We start from the raw sequence: 20388 nt of genomic DNA, 5'->3' as shown, positions 1-20388 counted from the left end.
GGAATATGTACAACAATCAGCATACATCAATTACATCAACGACCCCAGGTGTTACCCCACTGACTCACCAGGAAGTTTCAAAACAGCTTACAGCTGCTGAGCCAGCACACCACATCCACCCACCAGTATTTATAGAGGGAAGGCAGCTCAGGTCTCGCTGTGTTCACCCTAGAACAAGGACAGAAGCACCAGCCTGAAGATGGCAAGTGGGACCTCGTCGAAACGTCGCCAGAAATATCTGAATCCTACATGGGAAGAAACATGAATATGCCAAAACCTTCAGATATGTGTGTGTGTGTGTGTGTCTCTCTGTGTGTGTGTGTGTGTGTGTGCGCGCACCCACCACCTGACAACACTCTGGAATGTTCTTTATAATTGACCAATTGTGTTTATTACATTTTCTGTATATTTTATCAGTATATGATTAACTATTTTTTTTCAAACTTTTTCATTCATTTTTGAAGATTGTGGCAGTATTATTTAACCATATTTGGAGATTAGACAATTGTAGAAGAAAGACTGGATGCGGGATAAGAAACAATGTTTTCTGTATTTTAAATTCCTGGATGTTCCCATTCTAGTTTCATCCCTTTCTGGAGAAGAATCAATATTGGAATATTTCAGACGTAGAACTGTACTTGGACCAAAATGGAGAGAGAAAAGCAGATCTACGCATTAACAGGTTCTTGGTTCTCCCCAAAAAGGATGCCAATGAAGAGACTCTGGCGTATTTTGAAAGACAGAGACTTTCTATCACCCAAGATGCTCTTTCAGGGCTAAAGTTGCTTAATAAGGTGGGATAAATGTTGCTGTCTTTTCTCTGTTTTCCAAAGCCTGAGGTCCCATTTCAAGTGGGGAAAGCCTAGAGTCTCCAGGGTGGTTGGCCTTCCATGCCAAAAACTGAATGAATTTTTTCTGCTTAGTCCCTGCCTGAGTCCAAATGTGTGGAAAGTTGTCATCCTGGATTTGTCAAGACGGCTCGAGAAGGAGAACCATTTTGCTGCTACGACTGCGTTCCTTGTCCGGAGGGGACCTTCTCCACTCAGGAAGGTGGGTGACACTGAGGAAAATGGGAGGCTTTGTGGAGCTGGATCCACCCAGAACATTTAAATAAAAGTGCAAATTAAAAGGCAGATTGGAGCAAACCTGTTTTTTTTTTTACCTGCACAATTTCTTATCTAAAAGGAAGTAAATCACAAATACTTTGAAGGAGGGTTGTGAAGAGATGGGAGGAGGGATGGCAGACTGGGCAAGCTTTACTAACAACACAGGAAATATCACTTATATATTTTAATTTGGATAAGTGCTGTTATGTTTACCTTTCCAGGAACATCTGAGATCTTTGAAACTTGATGAATTGTTTCAGATCCACCTTCTGAAAGACCTGGCAATTCACTATATATTGGCCTCCCCTTGAGGATCACTGAGAAGGTCCATAATGTGGTGTTGTGGATAGTTTTGGGGGAGAACTCATTTCACAAATATGCTGCCAGTCATATCAATGAATTTATCAATCACAATAGAGCTGGGAGAGACCTTGGAGGTCTTCTAGTCAACTCCCCTGCTCAAATAGGAGAACCTATACCAGTGATGGTGAACCTTTTTGGCACCGAGTGCCCAAACCAGAATATGCAGATACACATGCTGGAGCGTCAGAAACTCAAAGACCAGATGGGCAGTGTGCACATGCCTGTTTTGGCCATTTTCCAGGCCATTTCCAGGCTGTTTTTCAGGTCATTTTGGTCCAAAAATGGCCTGAAAACTGACTTTCTTTTGGCTGTTTCCTGGGCCATTTTTCAGGCTGTTTTCAGGCTTTTTCCCAGTGCTTCAGTGCTTTCACTGGAAATCAGAACATCAGCTGGCAATGGCACATGTGCCCACAGTGAGGGCTCTGCATGCCACCTCTGCCACCCATGCCATAGTTTACCATCACAGACCTATACCATTTCAGACAAGTGATTGCCCAGTCTCTTCTTAAAAACCACCAATCTTGAAGAACACAAATCCGCTGGAGGCCAGCTGTTCCACTGGTTAATTACTCTCACTGTTAGGAAGTTTCTCCTTAATTCCATATTGCTTCTAGATGTTACAGGATACTGCAGGCATCTTCCAAGTCCCTTTAACTGCCATGGAGCAGGACTCAAAATATTTGCCTAAAAAGATGTTATGATTCATTATTAACCTCTATTAATGTAGGTTCCTATGAAGATCCAGATTAAGTGTGCAATAGAGTTGAAAGTGTGCAATAGGGTTGATATTCCTGGAGGCGTCTGTAATATGGTAAATTATTTAGCTTTAATAGATAAATGGTCAAAGCAATGGAAACTGCAGTTTAATGTTTCCAAATGTAAAATAATGCACTTGGGGAAAAGGAATCCTCAATCTGAGTATTGTATTGGCAGTTCTGTGTTAGCAAATACTTCAGAAGAAAAGGATTTAGGGGTAGTGATTTCTGACAGTCTCAAAATGGGTGAACAGTGCAGTCAGGCAGTAGGGAAAGCAAGTAGGATGCTTGGCTGCATAGCTAGAGGTATAACAAGCAGGAAGAGGGAGATTATGATCCCGCTATATAGAATGCTGGTGAGACCGCATTTGGAATACTGTACTGTGTTCAGTTCTGGAGACCTCACCTACAAAAAGATATTGACAAAATTGAACAGGTCCAAAGACGGGCTACAAGAATGGTGGAAGGTCTTAAGCATAAAACGTATCAGGAAAGACTTAATGAACTCAATCTGTATAGTCTGGAGGACAGAAGGAAAAGGGGGGACATGATCGAAACATTTAAATATATTAAAGGGTTAAATAAGGTCCAGGAGGGAAGTATTTTTAATAGGAAAGTGAACACAAGAACAAGGGGACACAATCTGAGGTTAGTTGGGGGAAAGATCAAAAGCAACATGAGAAAATATTATTTTACTGAAAGAGTAGTAGATCCTTGGAACAAACTTCCGGCAGACGTGGTAGATAAATCCACAGTAACTGAATTTAAACATGCCTGGGATAAACATATATCCATCCTAAGATAAAATACAGAAAATAGTATAAGGGCAGACTAGATGGACCATGAGGTCTTTTTCTGCCGTCAGACTTCTATGTTTCTATGTTTCTAAGATTTTACACATTACACAGAAAATAATTAACATCCTATGATTCCCCTCATCTTTACATACCTAGCTACATTTTTAAAAATATCCTTCTCACCTCTCTTTAATGGAATTGTTTAGATATACGTCGTGGAAAATGTTCCTGGAATTAGGTGTTGTCCAAAAATGTTATTTCTTGTAATTTAAAAAAACCAAAATATTAAAGAAATATTACTTTTTATTTTTCAGATACTAAAAAATGCACCAAGTGTCTGGATGATCAATATCCTAATGAGGACAGAATCCAATGTATCCCCAAAGTTATAACCTTTCTGTCTTATGAAGAAGATCTGGGCATCATCCTGATCTCTTTTGCCCTACTTTTCTTCCTAAGCACAGGTCTTGTTTTAACCATCTTCATTAAATACCTACAAACTCCCATTGTCAAAGCCAACAACCGAGACCTCTCCTACATCCTCCTGGTCTCCCTGCTGCTTTGCTTCTTTTCTTCTTCTCTCTTCATTGGTCAACCAAGGAAAGCCACCTGCCTTCTCCGACAAACAGTTTTCAGCCTCATCTTCTCAGTTGCCATTTCTTCTCTCTTGGCCAAAACCATCATGGTGGTGCTAGCTTTTCTGGCCACGAAACCAGGAAACCGAGTGAAGAGATGGTTGGGGAAGAGCTTGGCCAACTCCATCATCCTTTCTTCTTCTGCTGTCCAAATTGTCATCTGCTCCATCTGGCTGGGAGTTTCTCCCCCCTTCCCTGACTCTGACCTCCACTCCCAGCATGGAGAGATCATCCTGCAATGCAATGAAGGGGCTGTTGTCATGTTCTACATCACCCTCAGCTACATGGGCTTCCTGGCTGCCATCTGCTTCACGGTGGCTTTCCTGGCCAGGAATCTTCCTGGGGCCTTCAATGAAGCCAAGCTGATCACCTTCAGCATGCTGGTCTTCTGCAGTGTCTGGGTGACTTTTGTGCCCACCTACCTGAGCACCAAAGGGAAATACATGGTGGTTGTTCAGGTCTTTTCCATCCTGGTCTCCAGTGCTGGTCTGTTGGTCTGCATTTTCATCCCCAAGTGCTACATTATCCTTCTGAGGCCAGACCTGAACACAAAGGAGCATCTCACAGCCAGAACAAATGTAAAAACATGATATATAACACCATTGTGATATTGGAAGAATTGTTAACATGACTTTTATTTGATTTTCATTTAGATAGTATCGAAGAAAATGATATGTACATGTTTCAAAATGGGAAATTGTTGAATGATGGCGGTATTCTTGAATCTCCGTCCCCTTTCAGTAAATCGTGCTAAAGAGATCTTTGTAAAATTCAGAGGAATTCAGCTGTTCAGCAACAGTTACTGAATGTGAAAGCTTATACAAAATAATATGGGCACTTGTTCCTCTTGACAGCAGCTAAAAGTGTTTGTGAGAGAGAACGAGTAGGAAAAGAGTTCAGGAGAAAGCTGTTGGGACCAAGTACCACCCTGGTTGCCTGATCCTCTCCGTGAGAATGGCAGAATGATGTGAAATGCCATGTTTGATCAGTTCTCAGCTTGGAAGGAAAATCTTGATTCCTCTTATATAATTCTTTCTTCTTTAAAAAGTTTTGTTTTAAATTTATATGTAATTCTTTCTTGATTTCCTGATGAATCCTCTGCAGAACAGCTGTTTGGAATTTCAGTTTGAGATTATTATTGTTTGTTTCTATACTTTGCACCAAAATAAAAAAATAAAGTAAATTTAAAAAAATAAAGTTTCTTATGGAATTTCCACTTTTTTTTCTTTCAAGCAGAGAAATAAAATAGCAGTTCTCAGGTTCTTTAATTTTCCACTCTACAATTTCTGCCTAAACCATTTTCTCTGTTCCTCTTCCAAGCTTGTCTTTTGTGTGAAGGGTTGGAGAAGATGTCCAGAAAAAGGACCTTGAGAAGGAGATTGAAGGGATCCTGTCTAAAGGCAGGTCACAAAAGTTCAATGCTGCATAATATTCATCCAAGTCCAAGAAGGGGATGAATAGGGGCGGGAACCAGTGGTGGGATTCAAGTAATTTAACAACCTGTACGAGATACCTATATCTAAAAATCCATGTGAGCACAAAGTGGAAAATGTTACTGAAAATGAGATGGTGAAGATCTTGTGGGACTTTCGAATACAGACGTATTGTCCTTTGGAACACAATACACCAGATATCATGGTTGTCAAGGAGCAAAGCATACAGATTATTGATATCGCTGTAGCAGGAGATGCCAGAGTTGAAGAAAAAAAACTGGAAAAAAATTACAAAATATCGCGACCCGGACATCAAAACTACACAGCTATGGATGAAACATGTAACAATGATACCTATTGTCATCGTGGAAATTGATACCACTTGAAATTTCACAAAAGACATCAAGAAATTGCATCTTCCTGCAATAACACCAGCAGAACTGCAAAAAACTGGGCTACTCGGAACATCATATTTTATAATCATAGAGTTGGAAGGGACCTCTAGAGTCCTCGGGTCCAAGCCCTGCTCAATGTAGGATTCATTAAACCATCCAAGAAAGATGACTGTCCAGTCTCTGTTTGAAGACCTCAAGTGAAGGCAATGCCACCACCTCCTGTGGCAAACTGTTCCACTGGTTTATCACCCTTACTGTTAGAAAGTTTTTCTGATATCTAAATCTCCTCCCTTGCAGTTTCATTCAATTGTTTCTAGTCCTTCCACGTGCTAATGAGAACAATGCTGATCCCTCTGCTCTGTGACGGCACTTCATATATTTGTAGGCAGTTAACAAGTCTCCTCTCAGTCTTATTTATTTATTTTTATTTATTGGATTTTTATGCCGCCCTTCTCCTTAGACTCAGGGCGGCTTTACAACATGTTAGCAATAGCACTTTTGAACAGAGCCAGCCTGTTGCCCCCACAATCCGGGTCCTCATTTTACCCACCTCGGAAGGATGGAAGGCTGAGTCAACCTTGAGCCGGTGATGAGATTTGAACCGCTGACCTGCAGATCTACAGTCAGCTTCAGTGGCCTGCAGTACAGCACTCTACCTGCTGCGCCACCCCGGCTCTTCTCCTTTGGAGACTAAACATCCCCAGATCCTTTAACCGCTCCTCATAGGACATGGTTTCCAGACCACTCACCATCCTTGTAACTCTCCTCTGAACTTGCTCTAGTTTATCAATGTCCTTTTTAAATTGGGGCCCCCAGAACTGAACACAGTATTTATTTTATTTATTTATGTATTTATTGGATTTGTATGCCGCCCCTCTCCGTAGACGCAGTAATAAAAACAGCATGTGAATCCAATACTAAAACAACTAAAAACCCTTATTGTGAAACCAAACATACCATGCATATACACAAACATACCATGCATGAATTGTAAAGGCCTAGGGGGAAAGAATATCTCAGTTCCCCCATGCCTGACGGCAGAGGTGGGTTTTAAGGAGCTTACGAAAGGCGAGGAGGGTGGGGGCAATTCTAATCTTTGGAGGGAGTTGGTTCCAGAGGGCCGGGGCCACCACAGAGAAGGCTCTTCCCCTGGGCCCCACCAAACGACATTGTTTTGTTGACGGGACCCGGAGAAGGCCCACTCTGTGGTCATACCAAAGTACTTTAGAGTGGAATAATTACTTCACATGAGCGAGCGTCCACTCGTGAGGTTTTGCTCCCTATGCATGCGCAGAAGCAAAATCTCAAATCAGGCAGGTGTGCATGCCCTCTGGAGACACAGAGTGGGACGCGGAGCACCCCAGTAGCAGGGAAAGCCGGCCTCAAGAAAAACATCAGATTAATTGCAATGAGTTAGACTGCAGTTTGGAGATGCTATAGCCGTGATGGCGAACCATTGTTCCCTCGGGTGCTGAAAGCATGTGCACACACACAATCACGCCTGCGCTAGTGTCCACACCCATAATTCAATACCTGGGGAGGGTGAAAATTGCCTCCCCTGCCCCTCAGAGGCCCCCTGGAGGCCAAAAACAGCCTATTTCCCCACTTCCGGTGGGCCCGATAGGCCCGTTTTTCACCATCGTCAGGCTTCACAGGGTTTCCGGAGCCTGGAGAGGGCAAAAACACCCTCCCACATCCTCCCAGAGGCCTTCTGGAAGCCAAAAATGCCCTCCCAGAGCCTCTGTGTGAGCCGGAAATCATCTGCCCTGTGTGTACATGCATGCTGGAGCTGAGCTAGGGCAACAGCTTGTGTACCCTCAGATATGGTTCCGCATGCTACCTGTGCCATAGGATCACCATCACTGTGCTATCAGTAACATTGATTTCATTGTTGTAAACTTAGATGTTCTCTCCCCCAATAAAAGCAAAAAAAAATATGTATCATGAACCTCCCTAAAATTGCCAAGGTCAAGGAGGAATCCTGGTGGTTGTTGCTGGTAAAGTGATTCGAAATAAGTAGCTCATGGCATCTATGAATTATGCAACATCTCCTTGCAAATAATATTCATTACAGGAGCATGTACATAAACATTAAATTGAAAAAAATATTTCAGGGCAAGTTTCTCCTCAAAGAAGCTTCCATGTCCAGGTGACCTGGGATTGCAAATTTTAAAATCCCCTTATACTCAGCTCCAGATCAGGTTGGCAGGTAAGGCCTGGGAATTTGCAACCCCCAGATAATGAAGAGGTTAAGATCAGGCTAAAGGTGGCTGAGGGAGGGGCAGGAATTATCTCTTCAATCCCTCAGACTGTGTTTTCCAAGTCATGATCTGGAAACTCCCAGATTTTCTCCAGGAGGTCCAAGATAATACCTGAGTCTTCCTGCTTCGGAGCCATGGAAAGCAGCAGGTCCAGATCTTTCATCTGCTCTCTCTTTTGTCTTTATGATCTTGTCTAAATGACCTTCAAAAATAAGTAACTGACCTCTTCACCGCACTTCATCTACGATCCTTCTCCTATTTGCATGGAGATTACAAAAATGATCAGTTACAGCAATAGCACTTAGACTAACACTAACCTTCACCCTACCTGAACCCGAACCCGAAGGAAGGAAGGAAGGAAGGAAGGAAGGAAGGAAGGAAGGAAGGAAGGAAGGAAGGAAATACAAATCCAATAAATAAATAAATGAATGAATGAATGAATGAATGAATGAATAAATAAACCTTCTATAAGAAATCTCTGAACCCAAAAAAAGAGCAAGTTAAACATGATCTTCAGCCTCCTGAAACTATCATCTTTGAATTGACCTTAGATACCACAGTTCGCTTCCTTCTATGTTATAGAGCCCCTGATTATGGCATCTCACATGCAAACAAGCTAACCTCATTACTAACTTGGGCAGCCTCCTACCCACATCCTTTTATATTTCTTGGTGACCTAAACCTACCATATATAAATTGGACTCTAAACGAATGTACAGCTGAACCCATACATTCAACCCTTTACAATGCTATGACTGAGGTTAATATGAAATCTCTGACTCCTTTTAAACAGGTGCAGGAGGTATAACAACCAGCAGATTCTTCATTTAATTCCTTCCTTTCGCTTTTGGAATTTAACCTTACAAGGGACATAGATTAAATTAAAGAATAAAAACATATTTAAACTCCGTATAGGGACTTTTTAAAAAGCTTGGGATGCTTCTGTGCAGAAGTGGAAGTAAAGGGTTTTAGAACCTGCTACTGAAATTGTTGCAAGTCTTAATTTATTAATTTTCTTACCCACCTGCCCAATCACTTGCACACATACACACACACATACACACACACAATTAATTACAGAACACCGAACACACACACACAACTTACTGTATCTGCATGAAGCAGCATTCAGGTTTCATCAAATTTTACCAAATCCCAAGAAACGGGCCACCAAGAGTCACTACAACTCAAGGATGAGTTCTGCAGGAAGAATTAAAAAAAGAAAGAAAAAACTTTTTTAACAATACATAAGAAAAAGGCACTCAGGGAATAGATTTGATTATTGTGAAGCAGTGGAAAAACTCTCAACCAACAATTCAGAGCATAGGTAAGATTTCAGATAGGTAAATCTCTTCTCAACAGGCTAATAATTATTTGCATGAATGGGACATTTTTAGCAGGGAGATCTTCTTTAGGGCCTCCCAGGCTAGGGAGGAAGTCTTAGAATCCAGGCAATGGTTTAATAAGCAGCAGAGGGGTGAGATGAGGGTCTACTGGCCGGATGCCTTTCCTGCCGCCAATGTGGAGTTATATTCAGCAGATATATTCTCATCATGCTCAGAAGGAGAAATATCTGCCTCTGCCCAGGATCGAACTCACAGCCTCCTGATTGTGGAGGCGAGAGTTCCACCTCTAAGCCACTGTACCACTCACCCAGTCTCCACTCAACCAGCCCCAGTCCAAATCCATCACTTTCCACAAGTTGATGCTATGGTAACAATTTGGATCTACTTTTTGACAAGGATTTGTGTGTGTCATAGTACAATTAGTACAGTCCACAATTTGGATAATTTAACAGCAGGTAAGTTTTACATATCCTGAAAACCCTAATATCTATGCATCAGGTGGAAAACACCAGTACTGAGATAATTTGAGAAGTCAGGCATAGATTTAGCAATAATTAATAATAATAATAATAATAATTATTATTATTATTATTATTTATTGAATTTGTATGCCGCCCCTCTCCGTAGACTCGGGGCGGCTAACAACAATGATAAAAACAGTATGTGACAATCCAATAATAAAACAACTAAAAACCCTTATTATAAAATGTTAAGCAATGTTAAGCAAGGGTTAAACAACACTATTGTTTACTAGCTATTATTAACTAAGTTTCAGTTAACTAAAATGGAAGACTTACTTGAAGAGAAGAACAAGGTATAACCTACTTGAGATAAGAAGACTCACCGATTTTGCAGTAAATTGTGCCTTTACATTAGAACTACGCCAACTCTAAGTACTTCACCTCCATTCAAATATTTGTGTAAGGTGCAGACAAAATCCATCACTAACAATCCCTAACAAACAAACAGGCCCCCAAGGGGGATTTACTAGGGAAAGATTATGAGCTATTAGCAATTTGGCAGAGCTGGAAAACAGCAGTTGTTCCTGTATCTCTGGTCAAGAAAGCAAATTCAGGTGGCAATCAGCATCTGCCTACACACAATATTTCAAATCATCACCAGGCAACTGAAAGTCTGCTCCCATGGAATAGGAACTTTGAGTCGTGTTCTGAATTGCAACTGCCGTACCACCAGTCCTGGCTGGAGTGGGTTGAGGCCAAAGAGCAGCTATCTGTACAACTGAAACCCAGGAAATATTATTATTTTTCTTTTCTTTTTCTTTTAAATAATCTTTATTAAATATTTGAATTAAAATAAAACAAACAAAATTTGACTAACAAACATATAAACACACATTGCCCATTATAAGCAGACATTTTATCATGAGATCATTTTTCTTTTGCACATACTGATCTCACTTCAAACTATCCTGACTTCCCATTTGATTCTGAGTCCAACTCAAGGCATATCATCACTCAAAAACCTCCAAAGGAGTCGGCATCATCTCTCATTCATTGTGGCCACCTTTGCATTTCTTCGATGCTTCTGATAACAGGAAAAGGTGGCAATCAATTGAAATTAAGATGGACCCCCCCCCCCCCCAAGTACTTACAAGTCCCATCTCAGCCACGAAAGCCAGGTGGGTGACTTCGAGCCAGTCCCTCTCTCAGCCTTCACAAGGTTGTTCTTGTGGGAATAAAAGAATCTTAGATACATTCACTGCCTGGGGCTATTGAGAGAAATAATAAAGGTGGTGTGAAAAATCCCAATATTAAACATTGAAAATAAATGAATGCTCCAGTTGCCAGGCCAAGTGTGTTTGGGAAATAACTAACATACCTGGCCAATGGAATCGCAGTTTAGGTGAATTTCCCCAAATCATTAAGCAGGTCAATCTCTATGTTTGGGGTCACTACTGTATATCTATCCAATTGGGAGAGCCTGAAACCAATTTTTTTGGCCCCCAAACCTTGCAGGTTTTTCCTAGTGCCCTTCACTGCCAGCCAGCCAGCCCCAGCCCCTTTCTAGAGACAATATTTTAATTTATTTATTTATTTATTTTTTATTCATTCATTCATTCATTCATTCATTCATTCATTCATTTATTGGATTTGTATGCCGCCCCTCTCTGTGGACTATCTCTAACCTTCAACATGTTGGATGAGGATTTTGGTCTCAGGGATGGAGGCTGCGGACACAGCAGGTATATCAGCACCTCTGTCGTGTATGGTTGAACCCTCTTCTCTCCTCTCCTCTACCTTAAAGAGGTCTCTCCCTCCTGAGAAGCCCACGTGAGGGAGACCCTGTGATGCCCCCAGTGCCATCCATCCAATCCAACCAGTTTCCAGGGATTTTGAGCACAGCCTCCATGAGGTGGTCCAGACTCCCCAAGGAGTCTTGGACACTGAGGTTGCCATGGAGAGCTCCAGCCAATGAGCTCAGCAGGAGCCTCTGATGTCACAAGCAAAGGCTCTCATTGGCCTGGACCAGATATTTGAACAATATCTACCAATCAGCTGCCTTCCCATGGGGGGCATGGATTATCCATGGATGAGCCCCCAATTCACTTCAGCCAGAGCAGCTCCCTCTGAAGGGGGAACCGTCAGTAACCTGGAGAATCTGCGGAGCCCCAGATTCTGCCCCTTCCTTCTCTGGGGATGAAATTAGAATGTTGTCTCTTGGATATGGAATCTGGTACAAGAAATTCAGAGAATTCGGGTTTTCCTCTCCAGGGGAGATGAAAGGAAAAATGCATAAAAGATCAGAAATGATTCGTGTTCAAAAGGCCTTGTGGGAAGGGGCCTAAAGAAACCCCCACATGGGTCTTTGCCATCTTTAGCTGTCCAACCTACTGCCTGAGGAGGCCAGTTAGGATTTAAAGGCCAGAGCACAGACTGCAGGCAATGAGAAAGACAGCTAAAGCATGGAAAGGCCCAGGGGAGGAAGGTCCCTGAATGCTGACTGTGGATTTCTGGGAGTTGAAGTCCACTCATCTTCAGGTTGCTAAGATTGGGAAACATGCTCTAGTAAACCCCACATTGGGCAGTTGGAGGAATCATCATTGAAGTATCTTCCAGCTCCATTTCCCCATTATTTTAATTGCTTCCCTCTTTATGGAGGGTAAAAGAATCCTCTCCAAAAAGGGACATGGGCAACAAAATGGAGGATACTGCAGGTTCTTTGCAAGCTTTAGCTGTCTGTCTCACTGCCTGCAGCAGAGCCCACGTTTGACTTAAAAGGCCAGTCCACAGTCTCTTCCTACATGCAGGACAGCTGAAGCTAACTTGGGAGGGGGGTTGGTTGGTGTGTGTGAGTGGCTGCTAAAGAGGTTTCAAAATAATTCTATCATTAAAATAGAACTATCATAAAAGGAAGAAGATTTTTTTTAATGAGAAACATTTACCAATTCTTTTTCAAAGCCTCATTTGTTTCCATAAGGATCTGGAATTGTGGATCAATCAACAGTTATAAAACATATGAACTGGGCTGTGCAGGGACCACTACAACCATTTCAACCAGTACTTTAGAAAAGTTAGCATTCAAGCGATGAACTCAAGGTTGGATGGAGAGGAAAATAATCTGGAGTTATTACGGTTTTTATTCCATCCCATCTTTGGATTTCAGTGACTTCCACAAAATAAGAGAAAAAGGGAGAAGCTTTGTTAATCCAGACCACTTAGGAAATTCTCCCTCAATATAGGAGTGAATGAAATAAAAAGAAAAGAAGGAAAGTAGAAGGATTGCAAACATTTTTTTGAGTTGAAAGGGGCCTTGCAGATCATCTAGTCCAACCCCCTACTCAAGCAGGAGGCCCTACACCACCCCAGCCATATGGCAACCCAATCTCCTCTTGAATGTGTTGAGTGTTGGGACGTTCACAACCTCCGCTGGCAGGCTGTTCCACTGGTTGGTCGCCCTCACCGTCAGAAAGTTCTTCCTCATTTCCAGGTTGAATTTTTCTGCAAGTTCAAATCCCAGTGAGGGTATGGCTAGCTGATGAGGGCACAACAAGGCTGAAATAGATCTATACTAGTCTCCCTTCATTTTCAAATTCAGCAAAAATATGTTACATATACAGAATATAGTTTGTTGGCTAAGAAAATAATAATAATTAACTGCCTTAGAAATGGCCCTGGGTTGGACTGAGAGGGAAAAGGAAACATTAAGTTCCTTCCATACTTGGAAATACCAGGGTGATATTTTCGACAGGAAAAAAAACATATATGTGGGGTGGCGTTTGCTTTTTATTTTTCTTCTGGCAAAGTCTAAATTTTCTGGTTTCTTAAAATATATTTTTAACTATTCCTTCATTTTCTCGGATCCTTTTCTCATTCTGGGCTGCATCTGAGTAGGGTTTCCTAATAAAATCAGATTTTGCACTCAAATCCTCCAGCCTGATGGAGAAGAGGCTGAAGGAGCCATGTTAAAGGGGGGCAGTATCAAATAAAGGGCAAAATCCAGAGCTTTGGGGGTGATGAGAAAGAGGCAAAAGCTCCCAGAATTGCAGAGGGAGGTCCAGGGGTTTAAGCCCCTTCCCCAGAAAAGGCTGCAGTGAAGAGGGTCTCCTCAGCCGGGGGCTCTGGAGGGGCCACGAGGAACCCCATCCTTCTCAGGGTCATGGAGGGTCCCCTCCAGGGTGAGGCTGGTTGCCTTTTCCTCGAGGGCAACCTCGGATCCCCCTCAGAAGACCCAGCCCTGCATGGCTTCTCCCTGACAGGAGCCTCTCCTGGAAAGACACAGAGCCCAAAGGAAGCGGGAGAAACCCCAATTTCTGCGTTCCCCCAACACTCAACCCTGGGACCCATAAACCAGGTTAGACTTTTCCCAGGAATGCCCTGGATTCCCTCCTCCTTCCTGGTCCTCCTGGGCCTTCTCTATGGGTCTGGGCTTGGCTTTCCCCTGTCTGCCCCATGCCTGGAAAGAAGGAGCCCTGCAACATAAGATCAGCTTTTCATCTCCACCAAAATGCTCTTGAGCTCCCTTTCTCCCCTCCCTTCCTCACATGGGGGGAGAGGCAGCCAGGATTTCTACACCTATTTTCATCTGGTGTCCCCCCCCCAACTTTTCTCTGTCTGTGTTTGTCTGTATGTTTGTGGGAAAGAGAGAAAGAAATATTGTTTTTTCTAAACTCTACAAAGTTCTAGTAACTAGTTTTACACTAAAGTTGCATCAGCCCTTTTGTGTGGGGCCCTTGAGCTTTAACTTTGAAAATAAAGTTAAATACATGTTGACTTTAACTCAGCAGGCAGCTATTTCAAATCTGTGAGATGTTCTGGCATTATCTGCCCCCTGGGATTTTGTCTTTATGCCAACAGATTTCAGATGTATTCTCTCCAGAGTCAGTTTCAAGCATGGAGCTCCCAAACCTCTCAATTCAAATGACTGATTTAATTCCATCTCTGCCTCTGCCATTATGAGCCATATTGGGATTATTTCCCTTTCATTTCTCTCCAGAAAATCCCCCAAGGTTGAATTATCCAGGGATCTCTCCTGAGAGGGAGAATTATGATCAAAGTTTTAGCTCTGCTCTTTGGCTGAATCCTCCAGGGGAGACTTTGGGCAGAGAAATATGGAGTTTTGGCACAGGCAGAGCCTCTGCTATTGCATGTACGTCTCTCTCCTTTCCATATGAAGCTGTTTTTCAATCGGGAAAGCAGCAGGATCATATTCCACCTTCTGAGAATCCTCTGAATTCTTCTAATTCTTCTTTAGGAATAGGAAGGAGATTGACTGAGTCATCCTATGAATTATGGACCTCCTGCTTCAGCTTCTGATGCTGCTTTTGTCCCATTCAGTCTCTGGGAAGATGAGAAGGAAATGCCCACTGAGTTTGGAGCACCAGGATGGAAAACAACCACAGAGCTTTTACAGCCCAGGAGACCATCTCATTGGCATAGTCCACAGTGGAGATGAAACGTTGCATACAAAGTTGATTTTCAATGTGGCTCCTTCTCTTCAGTTTGTTTTCCATGATCCGTAAGTCATTCAGGGTGATGGAGTTTCACTCCCACCATTCTAACACTCTCCTTATTTTATGTTTTTTCCTCATTTATTCCTATATTGTGAATATGTCTAATTTCCTGAATGATTTTGATTTCCACGGCTTCTCGTTTTTGTCTGATTTTGTGAAAGAGACTCAAAAAGGGGTCTGAGAAAAAGCTGAAAAAGCAGATTATTTTCCTCTCTCTGTTCAATCCTTAATTTATCATTTGAATAATGAATTTTATTTGAAGTAATTGGGGAATCAGTTGTAGTTGCCGTACCTCAACCGATTTCCATATTTCTGTAACTGATCATTGCTTTTGGTTCAATAGTCACGTGGAGGATTATACAGTGCTAAAAAAAAATAAAGGGAACACTTAAACAACAGAATATAACTCCAAGTCAATCACACTTCTGTGAAATCAAACTGTCCACTTAGGAAGCAACACTGATTGTGTTGCTTTTCACATGCTGTTGTCAGCACATTCAACTTTGTAAAGAACAAAGTGTTCAATGAGGATATTTCATTCATTCAGATCTAGGATGGGTTCTTTGAGTGTTCCCTTTATTTTTTTGAATAGTATATATTAAAATAAGTATTTGTTGTTGCTGTTCATTATAATAACATTTTTTCCTTACAATAGGGATATTTATAGTTTTGTATATGTCTTAATATTCATTTTCAACGTTCAACTGATCAACAAGAATTCCCAATTCATGCACAACCTCACACTGGGCTACAATATCCATGATGACTATATGAACACTTTCCGCACTTCAGATGCCTTGCTGGACATTCTCTCCACTGGAGAAGCCAATGTCCCCAACTGCGGCTGTGGAAGGAAGGACAACCTTCTGGCTCTTCTTGATGCAGCTGACAGGGAAATCTCTATGCAGATGGCAACATTAGGAGGCACCTACAAAGTCCCACAGGTTTGTTTGTGCTTTTCTCCATCTGGTAAAAGTAAGTGGTGGGTGATAGTAGATGAGCAATAGATGCAATCATGTTTTCTGCATGGAATTCAGGAACTGATTTCCTCCATATTAGCAAAAATGTCAATGTACTACCCCATTATGTTCATGTGGAGATTAATCATAAAAGGCCTGAAATGCAAGCAATAGCTTCCCTGGAGAAGACATTGTACCAACTAGTTAATTGATCCAAAAATATCTCTAGTTGTTGGGGCCCCAGGTGCCATCTTCATTTTAGAAGACAAGACCTGCCCTATTCACTAGGATTGAAGTTGGCAATAGTTGCATTTTATGTAACTAAAATATGGAATAAAAAGGACTCTAGCAATTATAGACCAAATGGACTAACAGATATTGTGTCTAAAATTTATGCCATGATCCTCTTAGTTAAACTTGAGAAAAATGCATTCCTTGCAGAAGAACCAGAACATTTTAAGTAGAGTTAAAAGCTATGTAGATTTTATAGAAATAATGCATAAGTTAATAATCATTTATTGGCTCAAATTAGTTGTGAAATATCTAATCTATATCAGTGAGGAAAAACAAGGTTTGCAGGCTTTCTAGATGTTAGTGCAACATTTGACTGAATGAACAGAGATCGGTCGTAAACAAAGCTCTCCTCATCCGGGATTTGATCCTGGATGAGGAGGCCGATCTGACATGTGTGACTGAATCCTGGCTGGGCCCAGAGGGAGGAGTTCCTCTCTCAGAAATATGCCCAGCTGAGTTTCAGGTATGGCATCAGCCTCGACCCCAGGGAAGGGGGGGGAGGAGTGGCTATTGTAGCCAAGGAGAACCTTCGCCTGCGTAGAGTCGTTGCTCCTGAGATTGCGGGTTGTGAGTCCCTCCTTGTGAAGTTGGACTTAGGGGTTCAGGTGGGCTTATTACTCATGTACCTGCCTCCCAGATGTGTGTCAACAGCCCTGACTGTGCTGCTCGAGGAGGTGGCCGGGTTGACGGTGGAGTTCCCTGGACTTATTGTCCTGGGGGACTTCAATTTGCCGTCACTCGGCAGTTCCTCTGGACTAGCACAGGAGTTCATGGCCACCATGACAACCATGGACCTGACCCAAGTAGTGCAGGGTCTGACTCACAAGGGGGGACACACACCTGACATGGTATTCCTCTCAGAGCAACTGAGTAATGGTCTGAGACTAAGGGGCTTAGAAACATTGCCTTTGTCATGGTCAAACCATTTCCTACTGCGGCTTGATTTCCTGGCTCCAATCGTCCCCCGCAGGGAGGCGGAACCGATTAGGAGGTTCTGCCCCAGATGCCTAATGGACCCAGAGGACTTTCAGAGGGCGCTTGGGGTTTTACCAGATTCACTCATGCACAGCTCGGCGGAGTCTCTTGCTGAGGCCTGGAACAAGGCTGCAGCAGAGGCTTTTGGCCGCATTGTGCCACTGCAATGTCTCTGTGGCACTAGACCCTGTAGAGCTCCATGTTTCAACGAGGAGCTCCGGGAGTTGAAACGCCAGAAGAGACGTCTAGAGAAGCAATGGAGAAAGAGTAAGAATCCAATCGAACACTTGTAAGAGCTTTTACTAAGACCTACAAAGTGGCGCTCAAGGCAGCAGGATGCGCGTACCATGCCACCTTGATTGCATCAGCGGAATCCCACCCGGCTGCTCTGTTTAGGGTGCCCCACTCCCTTCTAAATAAGGGGGGAGTTGGGGAGCCCTTGCAGGGCAGTGCCAAGGAATTTAACTCGTTTTTTGTTGATAAAGTCGCTCGGATCCAGGGCGACCTCGACTCCAATTGTATAGCAGTATTGGCTGACAAGAGTCAGTTGAGGTGACTGGGGCTAAACGTCTTTGTCCATCCGTCTGGGAGGAGTTTGACTTGGTGACACCTAATGAAGTGGACAAGGCCATTGGAGCTGTGAGTTCCGCCACCTGCTTGCTGGATCTGTGTCCCTCTTGGTTGGTCTCGGCCAGCCGAGAGGTGACACAGAGCTGGGTCCAGGAGATTGTCAGCGCCTCCTTGGGGAGGGGGCCCTTCCCAGCTCCTTATAAGGAGGCACTTGTGCGCCCCCTCCTCAAGAAGCCTTCCCTGGTCCCAGCTGTGCTTAATAACTACTGTCCAGTCTCCAATCTTTCCTTTATGGGGAAGGTTGTTGCGGAGGTGGTGGCGCTCCAACTCTAGCGGTCCTTGGAAGAAGCCAATTATCTAGGCCCTCAGCAGTCTGGATTCAGGCCCGGCTACAGCATGGAAACTGCTTTGGTCGCGTTGATGGATGATCTCTGGTGGGCCCGGGACAGGGGCTTGTCCTCTATCCTGGTGCTTCTTGACCTCTCAGCGGCTTTCGATACCAGCTGGAGGGGCTGGGAGTGGGAGGCACTGTTCTTCAGTGGTTCTCCTCCTACCTCTCCGGTCGGTCTGAGTTAGTGGGGGGTCAGAGGTCGACCTCTAGGTCTCTCCCTTGTGGGGTGCCTCAGGGGTCGGTCCTCTCCCCCCTGCTATTTAATATCTACATGAAACTGCTGGGTGAGATCATCCAAGGGCATGGGGTGAGGTATCTCACCCCAGAGTTGACTCTAATAATGAAATAAAAAATATATTAAAAACCCCAGCAGTTAAAAACCATACAACACATGCATACCAAACATAAAATATAAAAAGCCTAGGGGAGATGTCTCAGTTCCCACATGCCTGGTGATATAGGTGGGTCTTGAGTAACTTGCGAAAGACAAGGAGGGTGGGGGCCATTCTAATTTCCGGGGAAGTTGATTCCAGAGGGCCAGGGCTGCCACAGAGAAGGCTCTTCCCCTGGGGCCCGCCAAACGACATTGTTTGATCAACGGGACCCGGAGAAGGCCAACTCTGTGGGACCTTATCGGACGCTGGGATTCGTGCGGTAGAAGGCGGTTCCGGAGGTATTCTAGTCCAATGCCATGTAGGGCTTTAAAGGTCATAACCAACGCTTTGAATTGTGACCGGAAACTGGGGTTGTTTTCTCTGAGACTAAAGCTGGGACCTTCTTCATCAAAGGAGTTCAGTCAGAGAAAGGGCCTGAGTGAGAGTGGTGCTTAAATGAAAAATCTCATAGCCCTCCTGCTTCCTCAGCCCCAACTTTCAAAGCATAAGAGGCCTAGGTTTCCCCCATGTTCTTACATCCATCTGATGTTTGCGGCTTCAGAGATAAATCACTAGCAGAACCAACCCAATCACGGCCTCTGAGGAGTATTTTGGGATGGGTTAAAGGACTCCAACTGCTGCCCTCAAAGTTGTATTAGGAATTTATACAATTTCTGCTTTGTCTAAATTCAGAATATGTGGATATCAGTATAACATTTAATCTATGGAAACTGACGGACGCCAAAAACAGACAGAAGTTCAATTAAAGAGAAATCTTGGATTATACAACTCACAAATCATATTAGGAACTGAGGTCTCCCTGTTTCTTGTATAATTGGAGAAGAAAAAATCTAGGATACAGAAACAGAAAGAGATGCACCAATCCTCAAAAATTATGACAGGCCCTTTATTGGAATATAATACCTCAATCAGCATTCCAATATGTTAATCTAATTGTCGTAAATTGTAAATGTGGTACAGTAATATTATTCACAATGTTTATAGTTTTTAAAATTTATTATTTTTCATTTTTATTGTACAATCTTGCTAATATTCTGTCTTTAATATTTCAAACAATGTCTAACTACAAATTGTTCCAATATATTCATGAGAGGCAGGCTGGATTTATTAAAATCTAATATTTTGGATTTGATCTGACCCCAAATATGACATTGCATTTTCATTGCTTTTTCAGATCAAATATGGAGTTGCTTCAGAGGCTCTGAGTGATAAAAGCAAATTCCCCTTTTTCCACCAGATGCTCCAGAAAGAAGGGATCCAATACCCAGCTATTGTCCAACTGCTCCTCCATTTCAGATGGACCCTGATTGGCCTCTTTGCTTCCGACACAGAGAAGGGAGAGAATTTCATGAGGACTTTCCCTCCTGTGCTTGTCAGGAATGGAATTTGTGTGGTTCTATCAAAACAATTCTCAACAACAGGATATACAGCCTGTCTCAGGGATGCCCTCTCTAAGTGGAGACAAGTCAATGTCTTTGTTCACTTCATAGAACTTGATTCCCTTTGGGGCAGAATTCTTCCTTTCCATTTAACATTTCTGCGCTTGCCGGGACTAATTGAAGGGAAAGTCTGGATCCTCACAACTTTTGCAGCGTATACAATAGACAAGCGCAGACTTCTCAAATACATCCACAGTATTTTGCAGTTTGGTTATCTGGGCAAAGAAAGGCGAAAAGATGAAGCCTATGAACCCCTGTTCTTTGTGGAAGAAAACTTTCAAGATCTTTATTTTCTCTGTTCTC

At 42.9% G+C, this 20388-nt stretch overlaps 1 protein-coding gene across 1 annotated transcript in view; it reads left to right on the top strand.

Annotated features, from left to right (window-relative positions):
* Nucleotides 1-4246, top strand: part of LOC139155953 (vomeronasal type-2 receptor 26-like) — a 37169-nt gene extending 32923 nt beyond the window's left edge. Inside the window, exons 4-6 of the mRNA XM_070731336.1 lie at nucleotides 582-794; nucleotides 924-1050; nucleotides 3336-4246. Coding sequence (XP_070587437.1) covers nucleotides 582-794; nucleotides 924-1050; nucleotides 3336-4246 — 1251 coding nt within the window. The remainder of the gene's footprint in view (nucleotides 1-581; nucleotides 795-923; nucleotides 1051-3335) is intronic.
* The last annotated feature ends 16142 nt before the right edge of the window (nucleotides 4247-20388 follow it).

This window comes from Erythrolamprus reginae, unplaced genomic scaffold (assembly GCF_031021105.1).
Source record: "Erythrolamprus reginae isolate rEryReg1 unplaced genomic scaffold, rEryReg1.hap1 scaffold_154, whole genome shotgun sequence".
In the NCBI taxonomy this organism is placed as follows: Eukaryota; Metazoa; Chordata; class Lepidosauria; order Squamata; family Dipsadidae; genus Erythrolamprus; species Erythrolamprus reginae.
This window is presented reverse-complemented; position numbering and strand designations above follow the sequence as displayed.